Source organism: Oncorhynchus gorbuscha, linkage group LG15 (genome assembly GCF_021184085.1).
Source record: "Oncorhynchus gorbuscha isolate QuinsamMale2020 ecotype Even-year linkage group LG15, OgorEven_v1.0, whole genome shotgun sequence".
Taxonomy (NCBI): Eukaryota; Metazoa; Chordata; class Actinopteri; order Salmoniformes; family Salmonidae; genus Oncorhynchus; species Oncorhynchus gorbuscha.
Window position 1 is genome coordinate 7,438,575 of NC_060187.1, and position 27,312 is coordinate 7,465,886.

At 46.3% G+C, this 27,312-nt stretch overlaps 1 protein-coding gene across 1 annotated transcript in view; it reads left to right on the forward strand.

The window, feature by feature from the left end:
• atf6 (activating transcription factor 6) overlaps window positions 1–27,312 on the forward strand; it is a 133,868-nt gene that overhangs the window by 44,251 nt on the left and 62,305 nt on the right. Inside the window, exons 8-13 of the mRNA XM_046299824.1 lie at window positions 6,695–6,880; window positions 7,267–7,358; window positions 8,105–8,239; window positions 17,752–17,810; window positions 19,000–19,033; window positions 22,332–22,434. Of these exons, the coding sequence (XP_046155780.1) occupies window positions 6,695–6,880; window positions 7,267–7,358; window positions 8,105–8,239; window positions 17,752–17,810; window positions 19,000–19,033; window positions 22,332–22,434 (609 nt within the window). The remainder of the gene's footprint in view (window positions 1–6,694; window positions 6,881–7,266; window positions 7,359–8,104; window positions 8,240–17,751; window positions 17,811–18,999; window positions 19,034–22,331; window positions 22,435–27,312) is intronic.

Consider the following 27,312-nt stretch of genomic DNA (forward strand, 5'->3'; position numbering starts at 1 on the left):
AACATGTTTCCTCCACTTCATCGACACTGATTGAAGTGGATTTACCAAGTGACCTCAATAAGGGATCATAGCATTCACCTGGTCAGTCTGTCATGGACAGAGCAGGTGTTCTTAATGTTTAGTGTACTCAGTGTATATGCCTTCTTCCCCATTCTGTGCATGTATAAACCTGTGTTTGTGTTTATGATGACAACTCATGCAATGACACAGTCTATAAACACATCCATCGTGTATAGAGCAGAGCAGGATGAACACATCCACCATTCTGTCTCCTTTAGCCTGAACCCCCCCGACCTCTGAGTCAGGAAGTTTGATCCTGCAGTTGTCTGTGTCCTCTGGAGTCTTAGGGGTGACTTAAACCCATGCTGTGTTGCCGGGGGAACCGTTTACGATGTCACATGTCTTAGATGTCTGTTTATTATTTTCTGCTGCAGCTAGCGGTAGCCATCAGCGAGCGGTAACTATCAGCGAGCGGTAGCTATCAGCGAGCGGTAGCCATCAGCTAGCGGTAGCCATCAGCGAGCGGTAGCCATCAGTGAGCGGTAGCCATCAGCGAGCGTTAACCATCAGCGAGCGGTAACTATCAGCGAGCGGTAGCCATCAGCGAGCGGTAACTATCAGCGAGCGGTAACCATCAGCGAGCGGTAACTATCAGCGAGCGGTAACTATCAGCGAGCGGTAACTATCAGCGAGCGGTAACTATCAGCGAGCGGTAACCATCAGCGAGCGGTAACTATCAGCGAGCGGTAACTATCAGCGAGCGGTAACCATCAGCGAGCGGTAACCATCAGCGGCGGTAACTATCAGCGGCGGTAACTATCAGCGGCGGTAACCATCAGCGGCGGTAACTATCAGCGAGCGGTAACTATCAGCGGCGGTAACTATCAGCGGCGGTAACTATCAGCGGCGGTAGCCATCAGCGGCGGTAGCGGTAGCCATCAGCGGCGGTAACTATCAGCGGCGGTAGCCATCAGCGCGGTAACCATCAGCGGCGGTAGCCATCAGCGCCAGCGGTAGCCATCAGCGGTAACCATCAGCGGCGGTAGCTATCAGCGGCGGTAGCCATCAGCGAGCCATCAGCGGTAACTATCAGCGGCGGTAGCCATCAGCGGCGGTAGCCATCAGCGAGCGGTAGCCATCAGCGGCGGTAGCCATCAGCGGCGGTAGCCATCAGCGGTAACCATCAGCGGCGGTAACTATCAGCGGCGGTAGCGGTAGCCATCAGCTAGCGGTAACCATCAGCGGCGGTAGCTATCAGCGAGCGGTAGCCATCAGCGGCGGTAACTATCAGCGGCGGTAACCATCAGCGGCGGTAACCATCAGGTAGCCATCAGCGAGCGGTAGCCATCAGCGAGCGGTAGCCATCAGCGGCGGTAACTATCAGCGGCGGTAACTATCAGCGAGCGGTAACTATCAGCGAACGGTAACCATCAGCGAGCGGTAGCCATCAGCGGCGGTAGCCATCAGCGGCGGTAGCCATCAGCGGCGGTAACCATCAGCGGCGGTAGCCATCAGCGAGCGGTAACCATCAGCGAGCGGTAGCCATCAGCGAGCGGTAACCATCAGCGGCGGTAACTAACCATCAGCGGCGGTAACTATCAGCGGCGGTAACCATCAGCGGCGGTAACTATCAGCGGCGGTAGCCATCAGCGAGCGGTAACCATCAGCGGCGGTAACCATCAGCGAACCATCAGCGGTAACCATCAGCGAGCGGTAACCATCAGCGAGCGGTAACCATCAGCGGCGGTAACCATCAGCGGTAACCATCAGCGGTAGCCATCAGGTAACCATCAGCGAGCGGTAACCATCAGCGAGCGGTAACCATCATAACAGCGAGCGGTAACTATCAGCGGCGGTAACTATCAGCGGCGGTAGCCATCAGCGAGCGGTAACCATCAGCGAGCGGTAACCATCAGCGAGCGGTAACCATCAGCGAGCGGTAACCATCAGCGGCGGTAACCATCAGCGAGCGGTAGCCATCAGCGAGCGGTAACCATCAGCGAGCGGTAACTATCAGCGGCGGTAACCATCAGCGAGCGGTAACCATCAGCGGCGGTAACTATCAGCGGTAGCCATCAGCGGTAACCATCAGCGGCGGTAGCCATCAGCCATCAGCGAGCGGTAGCCATCAGCGAGCGGTAACCATCAGCGGCGGTAACCATCAGCGGCGGTAACCATCAGCGGCGGTAACCATCAGCGGCGGTAGCCATCAGAGCGGTAACCATCAGCGGTAGCCATCAGCGGCGGTAGCCATCAGCGAGCGGTAGCCATCAGCGGCGGTAACCATCAGCGAGCGGTAACCATCAGCGGCGGTAGCCATCAGCGGTAGCCATCAGCGGCGGTAGCTATAGCATCAGCGGCGGTAACCATCAGCGGCGGTAACTATCAGCGAGCGGTAGCCATCAGCGGCGGTAGCCATCAGCGGTAGCGGTAGCCATCAGCGGCGGTAGCCATCAGCGGCGGTAACTATCAGCGGCGGTAGCCATGGCGGTAACCATCAGCGGCGGTAGCTATCAGCGGCGGTAGCCATCAGAGCGGTAACCATCAGCGGTAGCTATCAGCGAGCGGTAGCCATCAGCGGCGGTAACCATCAGCGGCGGTAGCCATCAGCGAGCGGTAGCCATCAGCGGCGGTAACCATCATAACAGCGGTAACCATCAGCGGCGGTAACTATCAGCGGCGGTAGCCATCAGCGGTAACCATCAGCGGCGGTAACCATCAGCGGTAACCATCAGCGGCGGTAACTATCAGCGGCGGTAGCCATCAGCGGCGGTAGCGGTAACCATCAGCGAGGGTAGCCATCAGCGGCGGTAACCATCAGCCATCAGCGAGCGGTAACCATCAGCGAGCGGTAGCCATCAGCGAGCGGTAGCCATCAGCGAGCGGTAGCCATCAGCGAGCGGTAACCATCAGCGAGCGGTAACCATCAGCGAGCGGTAGCCATCAGAGCGGTAACCATCAGCGGTAACCATCAGCGAGCGGTAGCGGTAACCATCAGCGGTAACAATCAGCGGCGGTAACCATCAGCGGCGGTAGCTAGCCATCAGCGGCGGTAACCATCAGCGAGCGGTAGCTATCAGCGAGCGGTAACCATCAGCGAGCGGTAACCATCAGCGGTAACCATCAGCGGTAACCATCAGCGGCTATCAGCGTAACCATCAGCGTAACCATCAGCGGCGGTAACCATCAGCGAGCGGTAACCATCAGCGAGCGGTAACCATCAGCGAGCGGTAACCATCAGCGAGCGGTAACCATCAGCGAGCGGTAGCCATCAGCGAGCGGTAGCCATCAGCGAGCGGTAACCATCAGCGAGCGGTAACCATCAGCGAGCGGTAGCCATCAGCGAGCGGTAGCTATCAGCGAGCGGTAGCTATCAGCGAGCGGTAGCCATCAGCGAGCGGTAGCCATCAAAGGCTAAATAATTATCCCAGGAAATGAAGTAGAGCAAGGTTAGTGTTTATGTTAACCCCACCTTCTTTCCATTCACTCTCTCTCGCTTTCTGTCGCTTCTTTCCCACCCACTCTCTTCTCACATCCCCCTCTCTTCTCCTATGGTTCTCACTCTTTATTTTAAGGAGCCACATTCCTTAATGATGCTCACTGGTGTTCTGTGCCAGATCCCTCCTCTCTCTCTCTCTCTCTCTCTCTCTCTCTCTCTCTCTCTCTCTCTCTCTCTCTCTCTCTCCTCTCTACCTCTCTCTACCTCTCTACCTCTCTACCTCTCTACCTCTCTCTCTACCTCTCTCTCTCCCTCTCTCGGACTATGAGTGCTCATGGGTACGTCATCCTTTTACCACCTGTTTTAGTCCAGCTGATAAATCAGATGATATGAATGATGAAATGCCCTTCTCCTGTTGACACAACCACCACTGAGAACTAGAACCACCCCTGAGAACTAGAACCACCACTGAGAACTAGAACCACCCCTGAGAACTAGAACCACCACTGAGAACTAGAACCACCCCTGAGAACTAGAACCACCCCTGAGAACTAGAACCACCCTCGTGCTGAGTACTAACTGTAATCCACAGACCAACAGGTGCTCAGGGCACTCGCAGACCAACAGGTGCTCAGGGCACTCGCAGACCAACAGGTGCTCAGGGCACTCGCAGACCAACAGGTGCTCAGGGCACTCGCAGGCCAACAGGTGCTCAGGGCACTCGCAGACCAACAGGTGCTCAGGGCACTCGCAGGCCAACAGGTGCTCAGGGCACTCGCAGGCCAACAGGTGCTCAGGGCACTCGCAGACCAACAGGTGCTCAGGGCACAGGCCAACAGGTGCTCAGGGCACTCGCAGGCCAACAGGTGCTCAGGGCACTCGCAGGCCAACAGGTGCTCAGGGCACTCGCAGGCCAACAGGTGCTCAGGGCACTCGCAGGCCAACAGGTGCTCAGGGCACTCGCAGGCCAACAGGTGCTCAGGGCACTCGCAGGCCAACAGGTGCTCAGGGCACTCGCAGGCCAACAGGTGCTCAGGGCACTCGCAGGCCAACAGGTGCTCAGGGCAGATCAAACCTGTTTTCTAGGGAATGTCTCGTTTTTTGCCCTTTCACCTTTCATCGTGATGTTTACACTTTTTTAATTTCAATCATCTGTCATACTGGGATGAAAGTAACCTATAGGTAGAAATGTCAATGAAACAAAGTTACGGGGGGGGGGGTATTTAAAAAAAAAAGATATATATTTTAAATGATAATTTCATTTGTTAGAACTTTAACCCCATAGAGTCGATGTCCATGCCACAGCGGAAATCGTGTTAGTATAACAATACAAATCCCCATCAATCTGTCTGTTTTTAAATAACTTTATTATCATTTGAGGAAAAAATACAACAAAATCACCATTTTTAGTTTCAGTTATACCATGGCATTGGTGAATAATCGTTTCTGATTGGCTTGAAGGGCATTCTAGAGTATGCATCATTTCCCTATAATGCACGGAATATTAGCACGGTAGAATTCAATGGCTGTAGTTCATTCTTACTGTTCTATTGAGCAGCTTTTTGAAAGCAAAAGTTGAATAGAAAACATAATTCGATACTAGCAAGCTAGGACTGATGACTTGGCTAGCTAAACTAGCGCAAGTCTGTTTGGTTACCAGGGCAACTACTGTAGCTATCTATTAAACGTGCATGCTACTTCAGTGGATGTTGAACACATTTCTACTTGCAAATGAACACATTTGTTTGCGGTTAATGTGTTAAATTATAGCCGTGGTATAAAAGGGATAATCAACTCGGGGCTTTATACGTTCTGTGGAAAATAATGCAACTTAGTGGAAGGTCAATTCGTGGAACACACCTTCCACGTCGGTCGTTCATTATTTTTCAGAGAACGCATAACCCTCGTTGATCATCCCTTACATGTCCAAATGTGTAGCCTACAATTCAGGAATATTTACTTTTGCCCTCATGGCTATATTGTTAAGAAGTAAAGTCATTACACCATGCAGGGTAAGACTATATTGTTAAGAAGTAAAGTCATTACACCATGCAGGGTAAGACTATATTGTTAAGAAGTAAAGTCAGTACTCCGTGATGTTTCCATTGATAAAATGGGCAGGGTAAGACTATATTGTTAAGAAGTAAAGTCATTACTCCATGATGTTTCCATTGATAAAATGGGCAATTAAGACTTTATATTGTTAATGATTGTCAAATAGATAAAGTCATTACTCCATCTGCAGGGTAAGGCTATATTGTGATGGTAAATGAGGAAATTAAATACTTTAATTCAGTTGTTTAGGGAATGATTGTCAAATAAACCCCGATCTGCTTTAGAGAGGTAAACCCCCGACATCTGCTTTAGGGAGAGGTAAACCCCATCTGCTTTAGGGAGAGGTAAACATCTGCTTTAGGGAGAGGTAAACCCCCGACATCTGCTTTATCCCCGACATCCGCTTTAGGGAGAGGTAAACCCCGACATCTGCTTTAGGGAGAGGTAAACCCCGACATCTGCTTTAGGGAGAGGTAAACCCCCGACATCTGCTTTAGGGAGAGGTAAACCCCCGATCTGCTTTAGGGAGAGGTAAACCCCGACATCTGCTTTAGGGAGAGGTAAACCCCCGTCATCTGCTTTAGGGAGAGGTAAACCCCGTCATCTGCTTTAGGGAGAGGTAAACCCCCGACATCTGCTTTAGGGAGAGGTAAACCCCCGACATCTGCTTTAGGGAGAGGTAAACCCCCGACATCCGCTTTAGGGAGAGGTAAACCCCCGACATCCGCTTTAGGGAGAGGTAAACCCCCGACATCCGCTTTAGGGAGAGGTAAACCCCCGACATCTGCTTTAGGGAGAGGTAAACCCCCGACATCTGCTTTAGGGAGAGGTAAACCCCCGACATCTGCTTTAGGGAGAGGTAAACCCCCCGACATCTGCTTTAGGGAGAGGTAAACCCCCGACATCTGCTTTAGGGAGAGGTAAACCCCCGACATCTGCTTTAGGGAGAGGTAAACCCCCGACATCTGCTTTAGGGAGAGGTAAACCCCCGACATCTGCTTTAGGGAGAGGTAAACCCCCGACATCTGCTTTAGGGAGAGGTAAACCCCCGACATCTGCTTTAGGGAGAGGTAAACCCCCGACATCGGTGGCCAATAATGGGAGATCAGATGAGCTGGCGATAATATGGTGGCCATATATGGTTGCAAATGGTCCCGTATAGGCTAACGTCTCTCTCTTCATCCCCGCTCTCTCCTCCAGTCGAAGGTGTCCCAGAGGCAGCAGAGGATGATAAAGAACAGGGAGTCAGCGTCTCAGTCCCGTAAGAAGAAGAAGGAGTACCTGCTGACGCTGGAGGTCCGTCTCCAGATGGCGCTGTCTGAGAACCAGCTGCTCAAGAACGAGAACGGCACCTTGAAGAGACAGCTGGAGGGACTACTGTCAGAGGTCAGAGTTAGACCACAAACACCTGTCAACTATATAAAACAGTTTAGAGAAAATGTTTTCTGGGCCAGGCTGGGAGTGGATGTGTGATGTAATGATGCGTTTCCTGTGATATAACGTGATGATGCGTTTCCTGTGATATTACGTGATGATGCGTTTGCTGTGATATAACCTGATGATCCGTTTCCTGTGATATAACGTGATGATGCGTTTGCTGTGATATAACGTGATGATATATATAACGTGATGATGCGTTTCCTGTGATATAACGTGATGATGTTTCCTGTGATATAACGTGATGATATAACGTGATGATGCGTTTCCTGTGATATAACGTGATGATGCGTTTCCTGTGATATAACGTGATGATGCATTTCCTGTTCCTGTAGAACACGGTTCTGAAGACCAGTGCTCCTAAGAGGAGGGCCATTTGTCTCATGGTTGTGCTGGTGTTCCTCATGCTCAATGTGGGACCAATGAGGTGAGTTTCTGTGGGACTGAGGTGTGTCTCTGTGGGACCAATGAGGTGAGTTTCTGTGGGACTGAGGTGTGTCTCTGTGGGACCAATGAGGTGAGTTTCTGTGGGACTGAGGTGTGTCTCTGTGGGACCGATGAGGTGAGTCTCTCTCATTCTACCGTAGCCTGTGTTTCCCAAACAGTTACACCAACACTTCATAAGCGCATGCACACATCATGCCCCTTGAACTCCAACTAGGAATTTGCTGTTTCAGTAGCAGACTGAGAGAACATATTGTGTTTTTTTTTACCTTTATTTAACTAGGCAAGTCAGTTAAGAACAAATTCTTATTTTCAGGAACAGTGGGTTAACTGCCTGTTCAGGGGCAGAAAGACAGATTTGTACCTCGTCAGCTCGGGGATTTTAACTTGCAACCATCCGGTTACTAGTCCAACGCTCTAACCACTAGGCTACCCTGCCGCCCTGTTTTGAATGTGACTCTTGAGTCTTTAGAGGAACACTTGGGGCCGTCCATTGGAATGTAAAATAGCCACCATATGGGGCCAGATGGCATGAAATGATGAGACGCATGGAGGTCAGAGTTGAGATTCTGCTGTTGCTTTTAAGACTGAATGTCTTTGGGCCACTGGATGTTAGGCTCATTGATTTCAGTCTTCTTTACTCAGGGGTTTTTGATCATGTCTTTCTCTCTCTCCATCTCTCTTCTACCCTCCTCTCCCCTTCCCCCATCCTGTCCCGTCCTGCTTCAGTTTGTTTGAAGGTGGCCGTGGCTCTAAACTTCAGGCTGGCTCCATGCACAGCGGCAGACATCTGCTGGGCTTCTCCCAAGAGACAGACACCCCGGTGGGCCCCGAATCCCTCCGGACCACCCCTCCGACCCACAGGTAATGACCTAACTCAGTATCACCACAGACCTGGCTGTGGCGGGCGTGCTGCATGTCATAAACCTGCCTCCCCTTCGCTCTGCACTTTAACTATGTTTATACTGCGCACACACACACACACACACACACACACACACACACACACACACACACACACACACACACACACACACACACACACACACACACACACACACACACACACACACACACACACACACACACACACACACACACACACACGGCAGTGTACGTCAGTGTTGTCCAGGTCAGGATATTCTGAGCACCCGCTCACTTAACCCGGAAGCCAGCTGCACAAATGTGTCGGAGGAAACACCATTCAACTGACAACTGAAGTGAGCCTGCAGGCGCCCGGCCCACCACAAGGAGTCGCTAGAGCGCGATGAGCCAAGTAAAGCCCCCCCACCAAACCCTCCCCTAACCCGAACGACGCTGGGCCAATTGTGCGCCGTCCTATGAGACTCCCGGTCACGGCCGGTAATGACACTGGGGATCGAACCCCAGGCTGAAGTGACGTCTCAACACTAAGATGCAGTGCCTTAGACTGTTTTTCCATCTCAGTTCCGTGGACCAGGGCCAGAACGTGGGACGTTGTTGTCTTGTCTCTGAGATTGTTGGTTACCTGACACTAATTCTGTATATTTGCTGATCCCATGTTTAAAAACACTGTCTTAGAACAGATCAGACTCCATGTTCCACTGTAAGATGACCACGGTGGGTCTGGACTGGAGAGGTAGAGATTGGGCTGTGTTGACCTGGACTGGAGAGGTAGAGACTGGGTTGTGTTGACCTGGGCTGGAGAGGTAGAGACTGGGTTGTGTTGACCTGGGCTGGAGAGGTAGAGACTGGGTTGTGTTGACCTGGACTGGAGAGGTAGAGACTGGGTTGTGTTGACCTGGGCTGGAGAGGTAGAGACTGGGTTGTGTTGACCTGGGCTGGAGAGGTAGAGACTGGGTTGTGTTGACCTGGGCTGGAGAGGTAGAGACTGGGTTGGGTTGACCTGGACTGGAGAGGTAGAGACTGGGTTGTGTTGACCTGGGCTGGAGAGGTAGAGACTGGGTTGTGTTGACCTGGACTGGAGAGGTAGAGACTGGGTTGTGTTGACCTGGGCTGGAGAGGTAGAGACTGGGTTGGGTTGACCTGGACTGGAGAGGTAGAGACTGGGTTGGGTTGACCTGGACTGGAGAGGTAGAGACTGGGTTGTGTTGACCTGGAATGGAGAGGTAGAGACTGGGTTGGGTTGACCTGGACTGGAGAGGTAGAGACTGGGTTGGGTTGACCTGGACTGGAGAGGTAGAGACTGGGTTGGGTTGACCTGGACTGGAGAGGTAGAGACTGGGTTGGGTTGACCTGGACTGGAGAGGTAGAGACTGGGTTGGGTTGACCTGGACTGGAGAGGTAGAGACTGGGTTGGCTTGACCTGGACTGGAGAGGTAGAGACTGGGTTGGGTTGACCTGGAATGGAGAGGTAGAGACTGGGTTGGCTTGACCTGGACTGGAGAGGTAGAGACTGGGTTGGCTTGACCTGGACTGGAGAGGGGGGGTAGAGGAAGAGGCTGGGTTGGGTTTGGGGGATAGGAGGCAGTGCATTTACTAGTTAGGGTTTGTTGTACGGAGGGGTTATCGATATTTTTGGGAAACGTGACACCGGTCCTTGGGCCTCATTTGTAAATTACTTCAATAACATGCGGCTTTGATGTGTCGGCAGGTTTTTTGTGTTCTTTGCCATTAGCTGTTGCTGAAGCAGCAGCTACACTTCCTGGTCCACACAGAACATAATACAGAACATTGATAGACAAGAACAGCTTGAGGACTGAACTACACAAATGTAATAATCAGTGCATTTGGAAAGTATTTCAGACCCCTTCACTTTTTCAGACCCCTTCACCATTATTCTAAAATGGATTAAATAAATTGTCCTCGTCATTCTACACCTGTTTTGACAAAGCCAAAACAGGTTTTTAGAAATGTTTGCAAATTTATAAAAAAAAAAATGTAAAACAGAAATGCTTTATTTACAAAACTATTCAGATCCTTTGCTACAAGACTCGAAATTGAGTTCCGGTGCATCCTGTTTCCATTGATCATCCTTGAAATGTTTCTACAACTTAATTGGTCCACCTGTGGTAAATTCAATTGATTGGACATGATTTGGAAAGGCACACCTGTCTGTATAAGGTCCCACAGTTGACAGAGCATGTCTAGGGCTGTTATATGACTGTGTTACTGCCACACCGGAGGTCACAAGCACGGAGTGCAGTCACATTCCACGTGACCGTTTAGTCACTGTAGGCTTCTCCAAGCTCTGATGCTGCTGATGGTTATTAGTAGCCTACCAAACCTGCTAACTGCCTGGTCCTCAGCACTCTATTGTCCCTCTAATCACTCAGACATCAATACAAATGTTTTCGAAAATCTAATCAAACACTTGAGCTCATGTTGCACAACATTTCTATAGGCTATGCAATTGCGTGAGAAAGCAGAGTGATGGCCTCTAATAAAAAGAGGAGAATCCCATCAGCTTTGATAGGCTAGGCTTACTATATTTATTTTGGCAGTGGTTAGAGCGTTGGGCAGGCAGCCTCGTGGTTAGAGCGATGGGCAGGTAGCCTCGTGGTTAGAGCGATGGGCAGGTAGCCTCGTGGTTAGAGCGCTGGGCAGGTAGCCTCGTGGTTAGAGCGATGGGCAGGTAGCCTCGTGGTTAGAGCGATGGGCAGGTAGCCTAGTGGTTAGAGCGTTGGGCAGGTAGCCTCGTGGTTAGAGCGATGGGCAGGTAGCCTCGTGGTTAGAGCGATGGGCAGGTAGCCTAGTGGTTAGGAGGGGCAGGTAGCCTCGTGGTTAGAGCGTTGGGCAGGTAGCCTCGTGGTTAGAGCGTTGGGCAGGTAGCCTAGTGGTTAGAGCGTTGGGCAGGTAGCCTAGTGGTTAGAGCGTTGGGCAGGTAGCCTAGTGGTTAGAGCGTTGGGCAGGTAGCCTAGTGGTTAGAGCGTTGGGCAGGTAGCCTAGTGGTTAGAGCGTTGGGCAGGTAGCCTAGTGGTTAGAGCGTTGGGCAGGTAGCCTAGTGGTTAGAGCGTTGGGCAGGTAGCCTAGTGGTTAGAGCGTTGGGCAGGTAGCCTAGTGGTTAGAGCGTTGGGCAGGTACCCTAGTGGTTAGAGCGTTGGGCAGGTAGCCTAGTGGTTAGAGCGTTGGGCAGGTAGCCTAGTGGTTAGAGCGTTGGGCAGGTAGCCTAGTGGTTAGAGCGTTGGGCAGGTAGCCTAGTGGTAAGAGCAAATCCCTGATATGACAAGGTAAAAATCTGTCGTTCTGCCCCTGAGCAAGGCCGTCAACCCACTGTTCCCAGGCCATCATTGTAAATAATAATTTGTTCTTAACTGACTTGCCTAGTTAAATAAAATAAAAAATAGAATACATAAATACAAATATGTATTTCTTATTTTTCCTAATCTTAAGCACATTGCTTGTCTTTACAACAGAAGTATAGCCTACCTGGCTGGCAAGACAATGAACCACTGGGAAAAGCGTTGTCTCTTCGCTGTGTATTTGATGCCCCTGTTTTGAGACCGGTGCATGATAATGATCCATTCTAAATCAAAACAAATTTCACACATATATTATTTAGTATACAGTTGAATTCGAAAGTTTACATACACCTTAGCCAAATACATTTCCACTTAGTTTTTCACAATTCCTGAGAAAAAATTCCCAGTCTTAGGTCAGTTAAGATCACCACTTTGTTTTAAGAATGTAAAATATCAGAATAATACTAGAGATAAATATTTATTTCAGCTTTTATTTCTTTCATCACATTCCCAGTGGGTCAGAAGTTTACATACACTCAATTAGTATTTGGTAGCATTGCCTTTAAATTGTTTAACTTGGGTCAAACATTTCGGGTAGCCTTCCACAAGCCTTCCGGGTTAGAGAGGGTTTGGCCGGGAGGATATCCTCATCTCATCGCGCACCAGCGACTCCTGTGGCGGGCTCAGTGCACGCTAACCAAGGTTGCCAGGTGCACGGTGTTTCCTCCGACACATTGGTGCGGCTGGCTTCTGGGTTGGATGCGCGTTGCGTTAAGAAGCCGTGCGGCTTGGTTGGGTTGTGTTTCGGAGGACGCATGGCTTTCGACCTTCGTCTCTCCCGAGCCTGTACGGGAGTTGTAGCGATAACACAAGATAGTAGCTACTAAAACAATTGGATACCACGAAATTGGGGAGAAAGGGGGGTAAAAAATGTTTAAAAACTTAGTGTATGTAAGCTTCTGACCCACTGGAATTGTGATACAGTGAATTATAAGTGAAATAATCTGTCTGTAAACAATTGTTGGAAGAATTACTTGTGTCATGCACCAAATCAAATCAAATTTTATTTGTCACATACACATGGTTAGCAGATGTTAATGCGAGTGTAGCGAAATGCTTGTGCTTCTAGTTCCGACAATGCAGTAATAACCAACAAGTAATCTAACTAACAATTCCAAAACTACTGTCTTATACACGGTGTAAGGGGATAAAGAATATGTACATAAGGATATATGAATGAGTGATGGTACAGAGCAGCATAGGCAAGATACAGTAGGTGGTATCGAGTACAGTATATACATATGTAAACAAAGTGGCATAGTTAAAGTGGCTAGTGATACATGTATTACATAAGGATGCAGTCGATGATATAGAGTACAGTATATACGTATGCATATGAGATGAATAATGTAGGGTAAGTAACATTATATAAGGTACATTGTTTAAAGTGGCTAGTGATATATTTACATCATTTCCCATCAATTCCCATTATTAAAGTGGCTGGAGTTGGGTCAGTGTGTTGGCAGCAGCCACTCAATGTTAGTGGTGGCTGTTTAACAGTCTGATGGCCTTGAGATAGAAGCTGTTTTTCAGTCTCTCGGTCCCAGCTTTGATGCACCTGTACTGACCTCGCCTTCTGGATGATAGCGGGGTGAACAGGCAGTGGCTCGGGTGGTTGATGTCTTTGATGATCTTTATAGCCTTCCTGTAACATCGGGTGGTGTAGGTGTCCTGGAGGGCAGGTAGTTTGCCCCCGGTGATGCGTTGTGCAGACCTCACTACCCTCTGGAGAGCCTTACGGTTGAGGGCGGAGCAGTTGCCGTACCAGGCGGTGATACAGCCCGCCAGGATGCTCTCGATTGTGCATCTGTAGAAGTTTGTGAGTGCTTTTGGTGACAAGCCAAATTTCTTCAGCCTCCTGAAGTTGAAGAGGCGCTGCTGCGCCTTCTTCACGATGCTGTCTGTGTGTGTGGACCAATTCAGTTTGTCTGTGATGTGTATGCCGAGGAACTTAAAACTTGCTACCCTCTCCACTACTGTTCCATCGATGTGGATAGGAGGGTGTTCCCTCTGCTGTTTCCTGAAGTCCACAATCATCTCCTTAGTTTTGTTGACGTTGAGTGTGAGGTTATTTTCCTGACACCACACTCCGAGGGCCCTCACCTCCTCCCTGTAGGCCGTCTCGTCGTTGTTGGTAATCAAGCCTACCACTGTTGTGTCGTCCGCAAACTTGATGATTGAGTTGGAGGCGTGCGTGGCCACGCAGTCGTGGGTGAACAGGGAGTACAGGAGAGGGCTCAGAACGCACCCTTGTGGGGCCCCAGTGTTGAGGATCAGCGGGGAGGAGATGTTGTTGCCTACCCTCACCACCTGGGGGCGGCCCGTCAGGAAGTCCAGTACCCAGTTGCACAGGGCGGGGTCGAGACCCAGGGTCTCGAGCTTGATGACGAGCTTGGAGGGTACTATGGTGTTGAATGCCGAGCTGTAGTCGATGAACAGCATTCTCACATAGGTATTCCTCTTGTCCAGGTGGGTTAGGGCAGTGTGCAGTGTGGTTGAGATTGCATCGTCTGTGGACCTATTTGGGCGGTAAGCAAATTGGAGTGGGTCTAGGGTGTCCGGTAGGGTGGAGGTGATATGGTCCTTGACTAGTCTCTCAAAGCACTTCATGATGACGGAAGTGAGTGCTACGGGGCGGTAGTCGTTTAGCTCAGTTACCTTAGCTTTCTTGGGAACAGGAACAATGGTGGCCCTCTTGAAGCATGTGGGAACAGCAGACTGGTATAGGGATTGATTGAATACGAAGTAGATGTCCTAACCGACTTGCCAAAACTATAGTTTGTTAACAAGAAGTGTGTGGAGTGGTTAAAAAACAAGTTTAAATGACTCCATCCTAAGTGTATGTAAACTTCTGACTTCAGCTGTATGTAAAGACAAGATTAAATCAGGGATTGTCTCATGGGTGTCAATATTAGCCTATCACTTGTGAATGATATATTATTACTGGTGAACGATGCCCAGCTTGCGTGCAGTGCAATAAGGCAAGAAGCACATTAAACCGCTTTAAATCTTGTCTGCTAAATGAACTAGTGTAGCCCGTTTTTTCATGTCCTGGACCTCTGGTCTGATCGTACATTATTTTACTTGTTGTATCCACCAATATCTGAACAAAGCTCTTAAAGCTATTCTCCTGCTGTTGTAACAACTCCTTGTAGAGTAATTTTTGTTGGTTTTTAAAAGATCTTTCACCTGCGCTAGAGAAATATTTTACTCTGCAGTTTTTGGTGGTGTGGTAGCAGAGTCGGCTAAAGTTGGTAGCTATACCGCGCAGTTCCAGCCAGGTCCGGTTGCAGGGAAACAACAACAGGCTCCAGGGAATACAGCCACAATTAGCATGAGACGCTACCTCCGTGGTCCACAAGGGCTATCCGTGTTCAAGCTGTTTGTGGAAACCCCTGCTAGCTGAATAGCTAGGCTAATATCTAGCTGAATATCTAGGTTAGTAGCTAGCTGAATAGCTAGGCTAGTAGCTAGCTGAATAGCTAGGCTAGTAGCTAGCTGAATAGCTAGGCTAATATCTAGCTGAATATCTAGGTTAGTAGCTAGCTGAATAGCTAGGCTAGTAGCTAGCTGAATAGCTAGGCTAATATCTAGCTGAATAGCTAGGCTAATATCTAGCTGAATATCTAGGTTAGTAGCTAGCTGAATAGCTAGGCTAGTAGCTAGCTGAATAGCTAGGCTAGTAGTACAGCAAACAACTTCAGACTGTTTTTGTCTTGCAGGGACAGATACAGTGTTAAATAATAGTTGAAGAAAAACTAACAGGTCTGTGAGAGCCGGAATTCTTACTGTTTGGTAGGTGATCAAATACTTATTGCATGCAATAAAATGCAAATTAATTACATACAAATCATAGAATGTGATTTTCTGGATTTTTGTTTTAGATTCCGTCTCTCACAGTTGAAATGTACCTACGATAAAAAATTACAGACCTCTACATGCTTTGTAAGTAGGAAAACCTTCAAAATCGGCAGTGTATCAAATACTTGTTCTCCCCACTGTAGGAGTGCTCACAGTAACTGAGGCTAGCCGCATCGCGCGATCCAAAATCAAAAAGTACATAAACCAAACTTTACGAGAAAACACTGTCACAACTTTACAATAATAAACCAAGGTCTCTCGTTCAGCATACGTCACGCTCTGATGACATGAGGTTGGTCGTGCCTCCCCCGCTAGCCCTCTTTTTGAAAATAGTTCATATGTAGTTAATAGTAGTTAATAGTTCATATGTAGTTAATAGTAGTTAATAGTTAATATGTAGTTAATAGTAGTTAATAGTTAATATGTAGTTAATAGTTCATATGTAGTTAATAGTAGTTAATAGTTAATATGTAGTTAATAGTAGTTAATAGTTAATATGTAGTTAATAGTTCATATGTAGTTAATAGTAGTTAATAGTTACGTAGTTAAGATGGATGGACAGTTAATATGTAGTTAATAGTTCATATGTAGTTAATAGTTAATATGTAGTTAATAGTCAGTTAATCCTTACCACTGACTGTAGTTAATAGTTCATATGTAGTTAATAGTAGTTAATAGTTCATATGTAGTTAATAGTAGTTAATAGTTAATATGTAGTTAATAGTTCATATGTAGTTAATAGATAGTTAATAGTTAATATGTAGTTAATAGTTCATCTGTAGTTAATAGTAGTTAATAGTTAATATGGGACAACTAGTTAATAGTTCATCTGTAGTTAATAGTAGTTAATAGTTAATATGTCCATTAATAGCCTAGTTAATAGTTAATCCCTGTAGTTAATAGTAGTTAATAGTTCCCCCTCCCTATGTAGTTAATAGTAGTTAATAGTTCTCCATCCCAGCCTGTAGTTAATAGTAGTTAATAGTTAATATCTTGTTAATATTCTGTTAGTGTTTATATGTAGTTAATAGTTTAATTAGTTAGGCTATGTAGTTAATAGTAGTTAATAGTTAATATGTAGTTAATATTAGTTAAGAGTTCATATGTAGTTAATAGTAGTTAATAGTTCTGTATGTAGTTAATCCCCAGTAGTTAATAGTTAATATGTAGTTAATAGATCAGTTAAAGTTAATATGTAGTTAATAGCTAATATGTACCCCTGCTCTGCGCCCCTCACCGCCAGGCTTGGAGTTATAAGGCCTCCGTGCCAGCTCTGTCAGACGTAAACACACTGCCTGCCGCCAGCTCTGTCAGACGTGTTCTGCCCTGCCGCCAGCTTCTGTCAGACGTAAAACGCTGTTTGCCAGCTTCTGTCTGACGTAAACGCACGCCCAGACCAGACTGTCAGAAACTGGATCCACACGCCACCGCCAGCTCTGTGACGTTAGCTAAGATGGATTGGACAGAAAGACGCCCACCGCCAGCTCTGGGGACGTGGCCCACCGAGTTCTGTCAGACGTAACGCACACGCCCACCGCCAGCTCTGTCAGACGTAAACGGGCACCCACCTGCCAGGTGGAGATTTAAAACATCAGTTCCTAACCACTGACTGCACTGAGTCACAGCAGGAATTCTCATAGAATTATCATTTAATCTGGGATTAATGCCATTTTGAAGTTTTTTTGGACATTAGCTAGCTGCATGGGATTAGTCTTTGGTAGGCAGAGCTTTGCCATTAGAGTTCCAGTCACTGACCTCACAGTGGGGAATCTCAAGTATCCAAGAATAGTTTCTTTTTACCACCAACTAAAACCTTCCTTCATTGACTCCCTCTCTGTCTGTCTCAACTACTTCTCCAAAGTCATCTGTCTGTCTTAGCTGGCCTGATGGTGGTGAAGAAGGATCCTCTGTCTCTCCATCCTGCCTCCCCCTCCCTCCGCCTGTCAACATCCCTGCCTCCCCAGTTCTCCCTCTCTCTCTCCATCCCTGCCCTCTTACACTCCCCTCCACTCTGTCACTCTGCCCTATCCCTCCTGCCCCTCCACTCTGTCACTCTCCATCCTCTGCCCTCACTCTCCCTCCACTCCCCTGGGGTTATGTAGGTTTCACTTTATCTTGGTTGTTTACTCTGCCCTAGGGTTACCCTCTGTATTCTGTGAGTTCACTCTGCCCTAGTTCCATTTTCATTATTTAGGGTTACCCTCTGTTTCAACTCTCCCTAGGGTTACACTCGACTTTGCCCTTTTACACTCTCGTCTTTTCTCTGTGCCCTAGAGCTCGGTGTCAGCAGGGCTCATCTCAGAGTTCTGTTAGGGTTACACCTGATCCCCTAGGTATCCCCTGGGTTATTCCCCAGCCTGTGACAGACTGTGGATGGAACAGATCAGCACTTCCCTAAAGTCTTCACTCTGTTTCACACGCCCACCGTTACAGCTCTGTCAGGGTTACACGCTGTTTCACTCTGCCCTAGGGTTACAGCTCTGTCCTAGGGTTACACTCTGTTTCACTCTGCCCTAGGTTACACTCTGTCAGACGTAGGGTTACACTCTGCCCTAGGGTTACACTCTGCCCTAGGGTTACACTCTGTTTCACTCTGCCCTAGGGTTACACTCACGCCCTACCGTTACACTCTGTCAGACCCTAGGGTTACACTCTGTTTCACTCCCCTAGGGTTACAGCTCTGTCAGACTGCCCTATGGTTACACGCCCTACCGGTTACAGCTCTGTCAGACGCCCTAGGGTTAACGCACTCTGCCCTAGGGTTACACTCTGTTTCAGACGCCCTAACGTTACACACACCGCCAGCTCTGCCAGACGTTACACGCACGCCCTAGGGTTACACTCTGTCAGGGTTACATGCGCACGCCCTACACTCCAGCTCTGCCCTCAGGGTTACACTCCACCGCCAGCTCTGTCAGGGTTACACGCACTCTGCCCTAGGGTTACACTCTGTTTCACTCTGCCCTATGGTTACACTCTGTTTCACTCTGCCCTAGGGTTACACTCTGTTTCACTCTGCCCTAGGGTTACACTCTGCCCTAGGGTTACACTCGGTTTCACTCTGCCCTAGGTTACACGCTGTTTCACAGCCCTCGGGTTACATACTGTACATGCAGATATCATTTAACATAGGATTACACTCCATGTTGAAGAGTTGAGGGTTACACTTGGACTCTGCCCTATGGTTACACTACTCTGGGTAGTCTCAGGGTTACACTCTGTTTCACTCTGCCTTGGTTACACTCAGAGGCAGTGCCATCTTGGTTCAGTCTGTTTCACTCTGCCCAGGGTTACACTCTCACCTGTTATCCAAGAATAGGGTTACACTCTTTTCACTCTGCCCTAAAGGTTAAACTAAATCTGAACTTTTCTCTCATTGTTCTCCCTTACACTCTGTCTGTCTCCCTAGGGTTACACTCTGTTTGTCTGTCTGGTTACACTTTGCCCTAGGGTTACACGCTGTTTCACTCTGGTGGGTGAAGAAGGATCCTCTGTTCTTCGGGTTACCTCCTCACTCCCTAGGGTTACCGCCTGTCAACAGGACCAAATGCCTCAGGTCAGTTCTACATGCTGTTTCACTCTGCCCTAGGGTTACACTCTGTTTCCCTAGGGTTACACTCTGCCCTAGGGTTACACTCTGCCCTGCCCTAGGGTTACACTCTGTTTCACTCTGCCCTAGGGTTACACTCTGCCCTAGGGTTACACTCTGCCCTAGGGTTACACACTGTTTCACTCTGCCCTAGGGTTACACTCTGCCCTAGGGTTACACTCTGCCCTAGGGTTACACTGTTCCACTCTGCCCTAGGGTTACACTCTGCTCCCCTAGGGTTACACTCTGTTTCACTCTGCCCTAGGGTTACACTCTGTTTCACTCTGCCCTAGGGTTACACTCTGTTTCACTCTGCCCTAGGGTTACACTCTGCCCACTAGGGTTACACTCTGCCCTCTGCCCTAGGGTTACACTCTGTTTCACTCTGCCCTAGGGTTACACTCTGTTTCACTCTGCCCTAGGGTTACCCTCTGTTTCACTCTGCCCTAGGGTTACACGCTGTTTCACTCTGCCCTATGGTTACACTCTGTTACACGCTCACTCTGCCCTAGGGTTACACTCTGTTTCACTCTGCCCTAGGGTTACACTCTGCCCTAGGGTTACACTCTGCCCTAGGGTTACACTCTGCCCTAGGGTTACACACTGTTTCACCTCTGCCCTAGGGTTACACTCTGCCCTAGGGTTACACTCTGCCCTAGGGTTACACTCTGCCCTAGGGTTACATGCTGTTTCACTCTGCCCTAGGGTTACACTCTGTTTCACTCTGCCCTAGGGTTACACTCTGTTTCACTCTGCCCTAGGGTTACACTCTGTTTCACTCTGCCCTAGGGTTACACTCTGTTTCACTCTGCTCTAGGGTTACACTCTGTTTCACTCTGCCCTAGGGTTACACTCTGCCCTAGGGTTACACTCACTCTGCCCTAGGGTTACACTCTGCCCTAGTGTTACACTCTGCCCTAGGGTTACACTCTGCCCTAGGGTTACACTCTGTTTCACTCTGCCCTAGGGTTACACTCTGTTGGTTACACTCTGCCCTAGGTTACACTCTGCCCTAGGGTTACACTCTGCCCTAGGTTACACTCTGTTTCACTCTGCCCTAGGGTTACACTCTGCCCTATGGTTACACTCTGCCCTAGGGTTATACTCTGTCCTATGGTTATACACTCTGCCCTAGGGTTACACTCTGCCCTAGGGTTTCACTCTCTGCCCTAGGGTTACACTCTGCCCTTTACACTCTTCCCTAGGGTTACACTCTGTTTCACTCTGCCCTAGGGTTACACTCTGTTTCACTCTGCCCTAGGGTTACACTCTGTTTCACTCTGCCCTAGGGTTACACTCTGCCCTAGGGTTACACTCTGTTTCACTCTGCCCTAGGGTTACACTCTGTTTCACTCTGCCCTAGGGTTACACTCTGTTTCACTCTGCCCTAGGGTTACACTCTGCCCTAGGGTTACACACTCTGTTTAGGGTTACACTCTGCCCTAGGGTTACACTCTGCCCTAGGGTTACACTGTTCCACTCTGCCCTAGGGTTACACTCTGTTTCACTCTGCCCTAGGGTTACACTCTGCCCTAGGGTTACACTCTGCCCTGCCCTAGGGTTACACTCTGTTTCACTCTGCCCTAGGTTACACTCTGTTTCACTCTGCCCTAGGGTTACACTCTGTTTCACTCTGCCCTAGGGTTACACTCTGTTTCACTCTGCCCTAGGGTTACACTCTGTTTCACTCTGCCCTAGGGTTACACTGGTTTCACTCTGCCCTAGGGTTACACGCTGTTTCACTCTGCCCTAGGGTTACACTCTGCCCTAGGGTTACACGCTGTTTCACTCTGCCCTAGGGTTACACTCTGTTTCACTCTGCCCTAGGGTTACACTCTGTTTCACTCTGCCCTAGGGTTACACTCTGGGTTTCACTCTGCCCTAGGGTTACACTCTGTTTCACTCTGCCCTAGGGTTACACTCTGTTTACACTCTGCCCTAGGGTTACACTCTGTTTCACTCTGCCCTAGGGTTACACTCTGTTTCACTCTGCCCTAGGGTTACACTCTGTTTCACTCTGCCCTAGGGTTACACTCTGTTTCACTCTGCCCTAGGGTTACACTCTGTTTCACTCTGCCCTAGGGTTACACTCTGTTTCACTCTGCCCTAGGGTTACACTCTGTTTCACTCTGCCCTAGTGGTTACACTCTGTTTCACTCTGCCCTAGGGTTACACTCTGTTTCACTCTGCCCTAGGGTTACACTGCCCTATGGTTACACTCTGCCCTATGGTTACACTCTGCCCTAGGGTTACACTCTGCCCTAGGGTTACACTGTTTCACTCTGCCCTAGGGTTACACTCTGCCCTATGGTTACACTCTGCCCTAGGGTTATACACTCTGCCCTAGGGTTACACTCTGCCCTAGGGTTACACTCTGTTTCACTCTGCCCTAGGGTTACACTCTGCCCTAGGGTTACACTCTGCCCTAGGGTTATACTCTGCCCTAGGGTTACACTCTGTTTCACTCTGCCCTAGGGTTACACTCTGCCCTATGGTTACACTCTGCCCTAGGGTTACACTCTGTTTCACTCTACCCTAGGGTTACACTCTGCCCTAGGGTTTCACTCTGTTTCACTCTGCCCTAGGGGCAACTTTTACGAAAGTTTCCAGAATTTTGCAACCCTACTTAGTCCCATCTCTAGTTCCTCCACATTGGGCCATAAGACTATGTACGCCTTTTAAATAACGACATCTAAACCACAAGATTTAGTAAAGAAGTGTCCATATCTGATTCAGGTGAATTAATATCTTTCCTGGGTCTTTTTCAATAGTTAGATGGAAACCATCTAAGGCTCAGTTTACGAGCGTTCAGAACATATCGGTTCTGGAGGTTCAGCATATGGACTCCATGTGGACTCTCTTCAATTCACTGCAGCAAATTGGCTCCCAAGCTTTACTGAACAATTAATCAGACCTAGTGTTTCTTTACGTGTCATAAAGATATGCTTTCATCCTGAATCCGTTTAGTTGGGTTTTAATTATTGTCTTATTGTTGGCTTTAATTTGAGAGAGAGTTTTATAAATTAAAGTGTTGTATTATTATTATTATAATTATTAGTATCTCAAAGTGCTACAGTGGCTGAATTAAAACCAAATCTGAGATGTAGACAGAGTAAGGACACAACTTTATAGGCTTTAGATGGAGAAACCTATCACAGCAAAGCAGAGGGGGGGGGGGGACAGCCAACCAGATCTCTTCCCGTCTACGGAGTGCACACGTATGTGTAAATGTCTAAATGACTTGACTCTGTGATTTGGTTGACAGGTTGAACCATGAGCTGCGAGGCTGGGTCCATCGACATGAGGTGGAGCGGACCAAGACCAGACGCATGAGCAACAGCCAACACCGAGCAAACAGGACTATCCCTGTACGCACAGTACTGATGCATCTAGTAAAGCAGCACCCTACACGCAACCACACACACTGACACACGCGCACACACACACACACACTCACACTGACTCACACATAATAAACTAAGATTTTCAAACTATACAATAACCGATCTGTTATGTTACGACAGTTTAATAACCGATCTGTTATGTTACAACAGTTTAATAACCGATCTGTTATGTTATGACAGTTTAATAACCGATCTGTTATGTTACGACAGTTTAGTAACCGATCTGTTATGTTACGACAGTTTAGTAACCGATCTGTTATGTTATGACAGTTTAATAACCGATCTGTTATGTTACGACAGTTTAGTAACCGATCTGTTATGTTACGACAGTTTAATAACCGATCTGTTATGTTACGACAGTTTAGTAACCGATCTGTTATGTTATGACAGTTTAGTAACCGTTATGTTACGACAGTTTAGTAACTATGTTACCAGTTTAGTAACCGTTATGTTACGACAGTTTAGTAACCGATCTGTTATGTTACGACAGTTTAGTAACCGTTATGTTACGACAGTTTAGTAACCGATCCGTTATGTTATGACAGTTTAGTAACCGATCTGTCATGTTACGACAGTTTAGTAACCGATCTGTTATGTTACGACAGTTTAGTAACCGTTATGTTACGACAGTTTAGTAACCGATCTGTTATGTTATGACAGTTTAGTAACCGATCTGTTATGTTATGACAGTTTAGTAACGATCTGTTATGTTACGACAGTTTAGTAACCGATCTGTTATGTTACGACAGTTTAGTAACCGATCTGTTATGTTACGACAGTTTAATAACCGATCCGTTATGTTATGACAGTTTAGTAACCGATCTGTTATGTTATGACAGTTTAGTAACCGATCCGTTATGTTACGACAGTTTAGTAACCGATCTGTTACGTTACTTCAGTTTAATAACCGATCCGTTATGTTACGACAGTTTAGTAACCGATCTGTTATGTTATGACAGTTTAGTAACCGATCTGTTATGTTATGACAGTTTAGTAACCGATCTGTTATGTTATGACAGTTTAATAACCGATCTGTTATGTTATGACAGTTTAGTAACCGATCTGTTATGTTATGACAGTTTAGTAACCGATCCGTTATGTTACGACAGTTTAATAACCGATCTGTTATGTTACGACAGTTTAGTAACCGATCTGTTATGTTATGACAGTTTAATAACCGATCTGTTATGTTACGACAGTTTAGTAACCGTTACGTTACGACAGTTTAGTAACCGAGCTGTTATGTTACGACAGTTTAATAACCGTTATGTTACGACAGTTTAGTAACCGATCTGTTATGTTACGACAGTTTAGTAACCGATCTTATGTTATGACAGTTTAGTAACCGATCTGTTATGTTATGACAGTTTAGTAACCGATCTGTTATGTTACGACAGTTTAGTAACCGATCTGTTATGTTACGACAGTTTAGTAACCGTTATGTTATGACAGTTTAGTAACCGATCTGTTATGTTATGACAGTTTAGTAACCGTTATGTTACGACAGTTTAGTAACCGATCCGTTATGTTATGACAGTTTAATAACCGATCTGTTATGTTATGACAGTTTAGTAACCGATCTGTTATGTTACTTCAGTTTAATAACCGATCTGTTATGTTACGACAGTTTAGTAACCGATCTGTTACGTTATTCAGTTTAATAACCGATCTGTTATGTTACGACAGTTTAGTAACCGATCTGTTATGTTATTCAGTTTAATAACCGATCTGTTATGTTACGACAGTTTAGTAACCGATCTGTTACGTTATGTTTAATAACCGATCTGTTATGTTATGACAGTTTAATAACCGATGTTATGTTACGACAGTTTAGTAACCGATCTGTTATGTTACGACAGTTTAGTAACCGATCTGTTATGTTATGACAGTTTAATAACCGATCTGTTATGTTACGACAGTTTAGTAACCGATCTGTTATGTTACGACAGTTTAATAACCGATCTGTTATGTTACGACAGTTTAGTAACCGATCTGTTATGTTATGACAGTTTAGTAACCGATCTGTTATGTTACGACAGTTTAGTAACCGTTATCTTACGTTTATAACCGTTATGTTACGACAGTTTAGTAACCGATCTGTTATGTTACGACAGTTTAGTAACCGTTATGTTACAGTTTAGTAACCGATCTGTTATGTTATGACAGTTTAGTAACCGATCTGTCATGTTACGACAGTTTAGTAACCGATCTGTTATGTTACGACAGTTTAGTAACCGTTATGTTACGACAGTTTAGTAACCGATGTTATGTTATGACAGTTTAGTAACCGATCTGTTATGTTATGACAGTTTAGTAACCGATCTGTTATGTTACGACAGTTTAGTAACCGATCTGTTATGTTATGACAGTTTAGTAACCGATCTGTTATGTTATGACAGTTTAGTAACCGATCCGTTATGTTACGACAGTTTAGTAACCGATCTGTTACGTTACAGTTTAATAACCGATCCGTTATGTTAAGACAGTTTAGTAACCGATCTGTTATGTTACGACAGTTTAGTAACCGTTATGTTATGACAGTTTAGTAACCGATCTGTTATGTTATGACAGTTTAGTAACCGATCTGTTATGTTATGACAGTTTAGTAACCGATCCGTTATGTTACGACAGTTTAATAACCGATCTGTTATGTTACGACAGTTTAATAACCGATCTGTTACGTTACTTCAGTTTAATAACCGATCCGTTATGTTACGACAGTTTAGTAACCGATCTGTTATGTTACGACAGTTTAGTAACCGATCCGTTATGTTACGACAGTTTAGTAACCGATCTGTTACGTTACTTCAGTTTAATAACCGATCCGTTATGTTATGACAGTTTAGTAACCGATCTGTTACGTTACTTCAGTTTAATAACCGATCTGTTATGTTATGACAGTTTAATAACCGTTTTAGTAACCGATCTGTTATGTTACGACAGTTTAGTAACCGATCTGTTATGTTACGACAGTTTAGTAACCGATCTGTTATGTTACGACAGTTTAGTAACCGATCTGTTATGTTATGACAGTTTAATAACCGATCTGTTATGTTACGACAGTTTAGTAACCGTTACGTTACGACAGTTTAGTAACCGAGCTGTTATGTTACGACAGTTTAATAACCGTTATGTTACGACAGTTTAGTAACCGATCTGTTATGTTATGACAGTTTAGTAACCGATCTGTTATGTTACGACAGTTTAATAACCGTTATGTTGCGACAGTTTAGTAACCGTTATGTTACGACAGTTTAGTAACCGTTATGTTACGACAGTTTAGTAACCGTTATGTTACAACAGTTTAGTAACCGATCTGTTATGTTATGACAGTTTAGTAACCGATCTGTTATGTTATGACAGTTTAGTAACCGTTATGTTACGATCTGTTTAGTAACCGATCTGTTATGTTATGACAGTTTAGTAACCGTTATGTTACGACAGTTTAGTAACCGATCTGTTATGTTATGACAGTTTAGTAACCGATCTGTTATGTTATGACAGTTTAGTAACCGATCCGTTATGTTACGACAGTTTAGTAACCGATCTGTTATGTTATGACAGTTTAATAACCGTTATGTTACGACAGTTTAGTAACCGATCTGTTATGTTATGACAGTTTAGTAACCGATCTGTTATGTTATGACAGTTTATAATAATAATTATAATAATATATGCCATTTAGCAGACGCTTTTATCCAAAGTTACTTACAGTCATGTTTACATTCTAACCCGGGATCGAACCCACTACCCTGGCGTTAAAAGCGCCATGCTCTACCAACTGAGCTTTTAATAACCGATCTGTTATGTTACGACAGTTTAGTAACCGTTATGTTACGACAGTTTAGTAACCGATCTGTTATGTTACGACAGTTTAGTAACCGATCTGTTATGTTATGACAGTTTAGTAACCGATCTGTTATGTTACGACAGTTTAGTAACCGATCTGTTATGTTATGACAGTTTAGTAACCGTTATGTTACGACAGTTTAGTAACCGATCCGTTATGTTATGACAGTTTAGTAACCGATCTGTTATGTTACGACAGTTTAATAACCGTTATCTGTTTAGTAACCGTGTTACGACAGTTTAGTAACCGTTATGTTACAACAGTTTAGTAACCGTTATGTTACGACAGTTTAGTAACCGATCTGTTATGTTATGACAGTTTAGTAACCGATCTGTTATGTTATGACAGTTTAGTAACCGTTATGTTACGACAGTTTAGTAACCGATCTGTTATGTTATGACAGTTTAGTAACCGTTATGTTACGACAGTTTAGTAACCGATCTGTTATGTTATGACAGTTTAGTAACCGATCTGTTATGTTACGACAGTTTAATAACCGTATGTTACGAGAGTCTGTTATGTTATGACAGTTTAATAACCGATCTGTTATGTTACGACAGTTTAATAACCGATCTGTTATGTTACGACAGTTTAATAACCGATCTGTTATGTTACGACAGTTTAATAACCGATCTGTTACGTTACTTCAGTTTAGTAACCGATCTGTTATGTTACGACAGTTTAGTAACCGATCGTTATGGGAATATTGACGAATACGCTGATTCAGTTCATTAGAAGTGCGTCGAAGATGTCGTTCCCATAGCAACGATAAAAACATTCCCTAACCAGAAACCGTGGATTGATGGCAGCATTCGCGTGAAACTGAAAGCGCGAACCACTGCTTTTAATCAGGGCAAGGTGTCTGGCAACATGACTGAATAAAAACAGTGCAGCAGGCTTTAAACAAGCTAAGCGTCAGTACAGCGTGGAATCTCAATTCAATGGCTCAGACACAAGAGGCATTTAAGTAATCACGATCAAGATGAAATCCA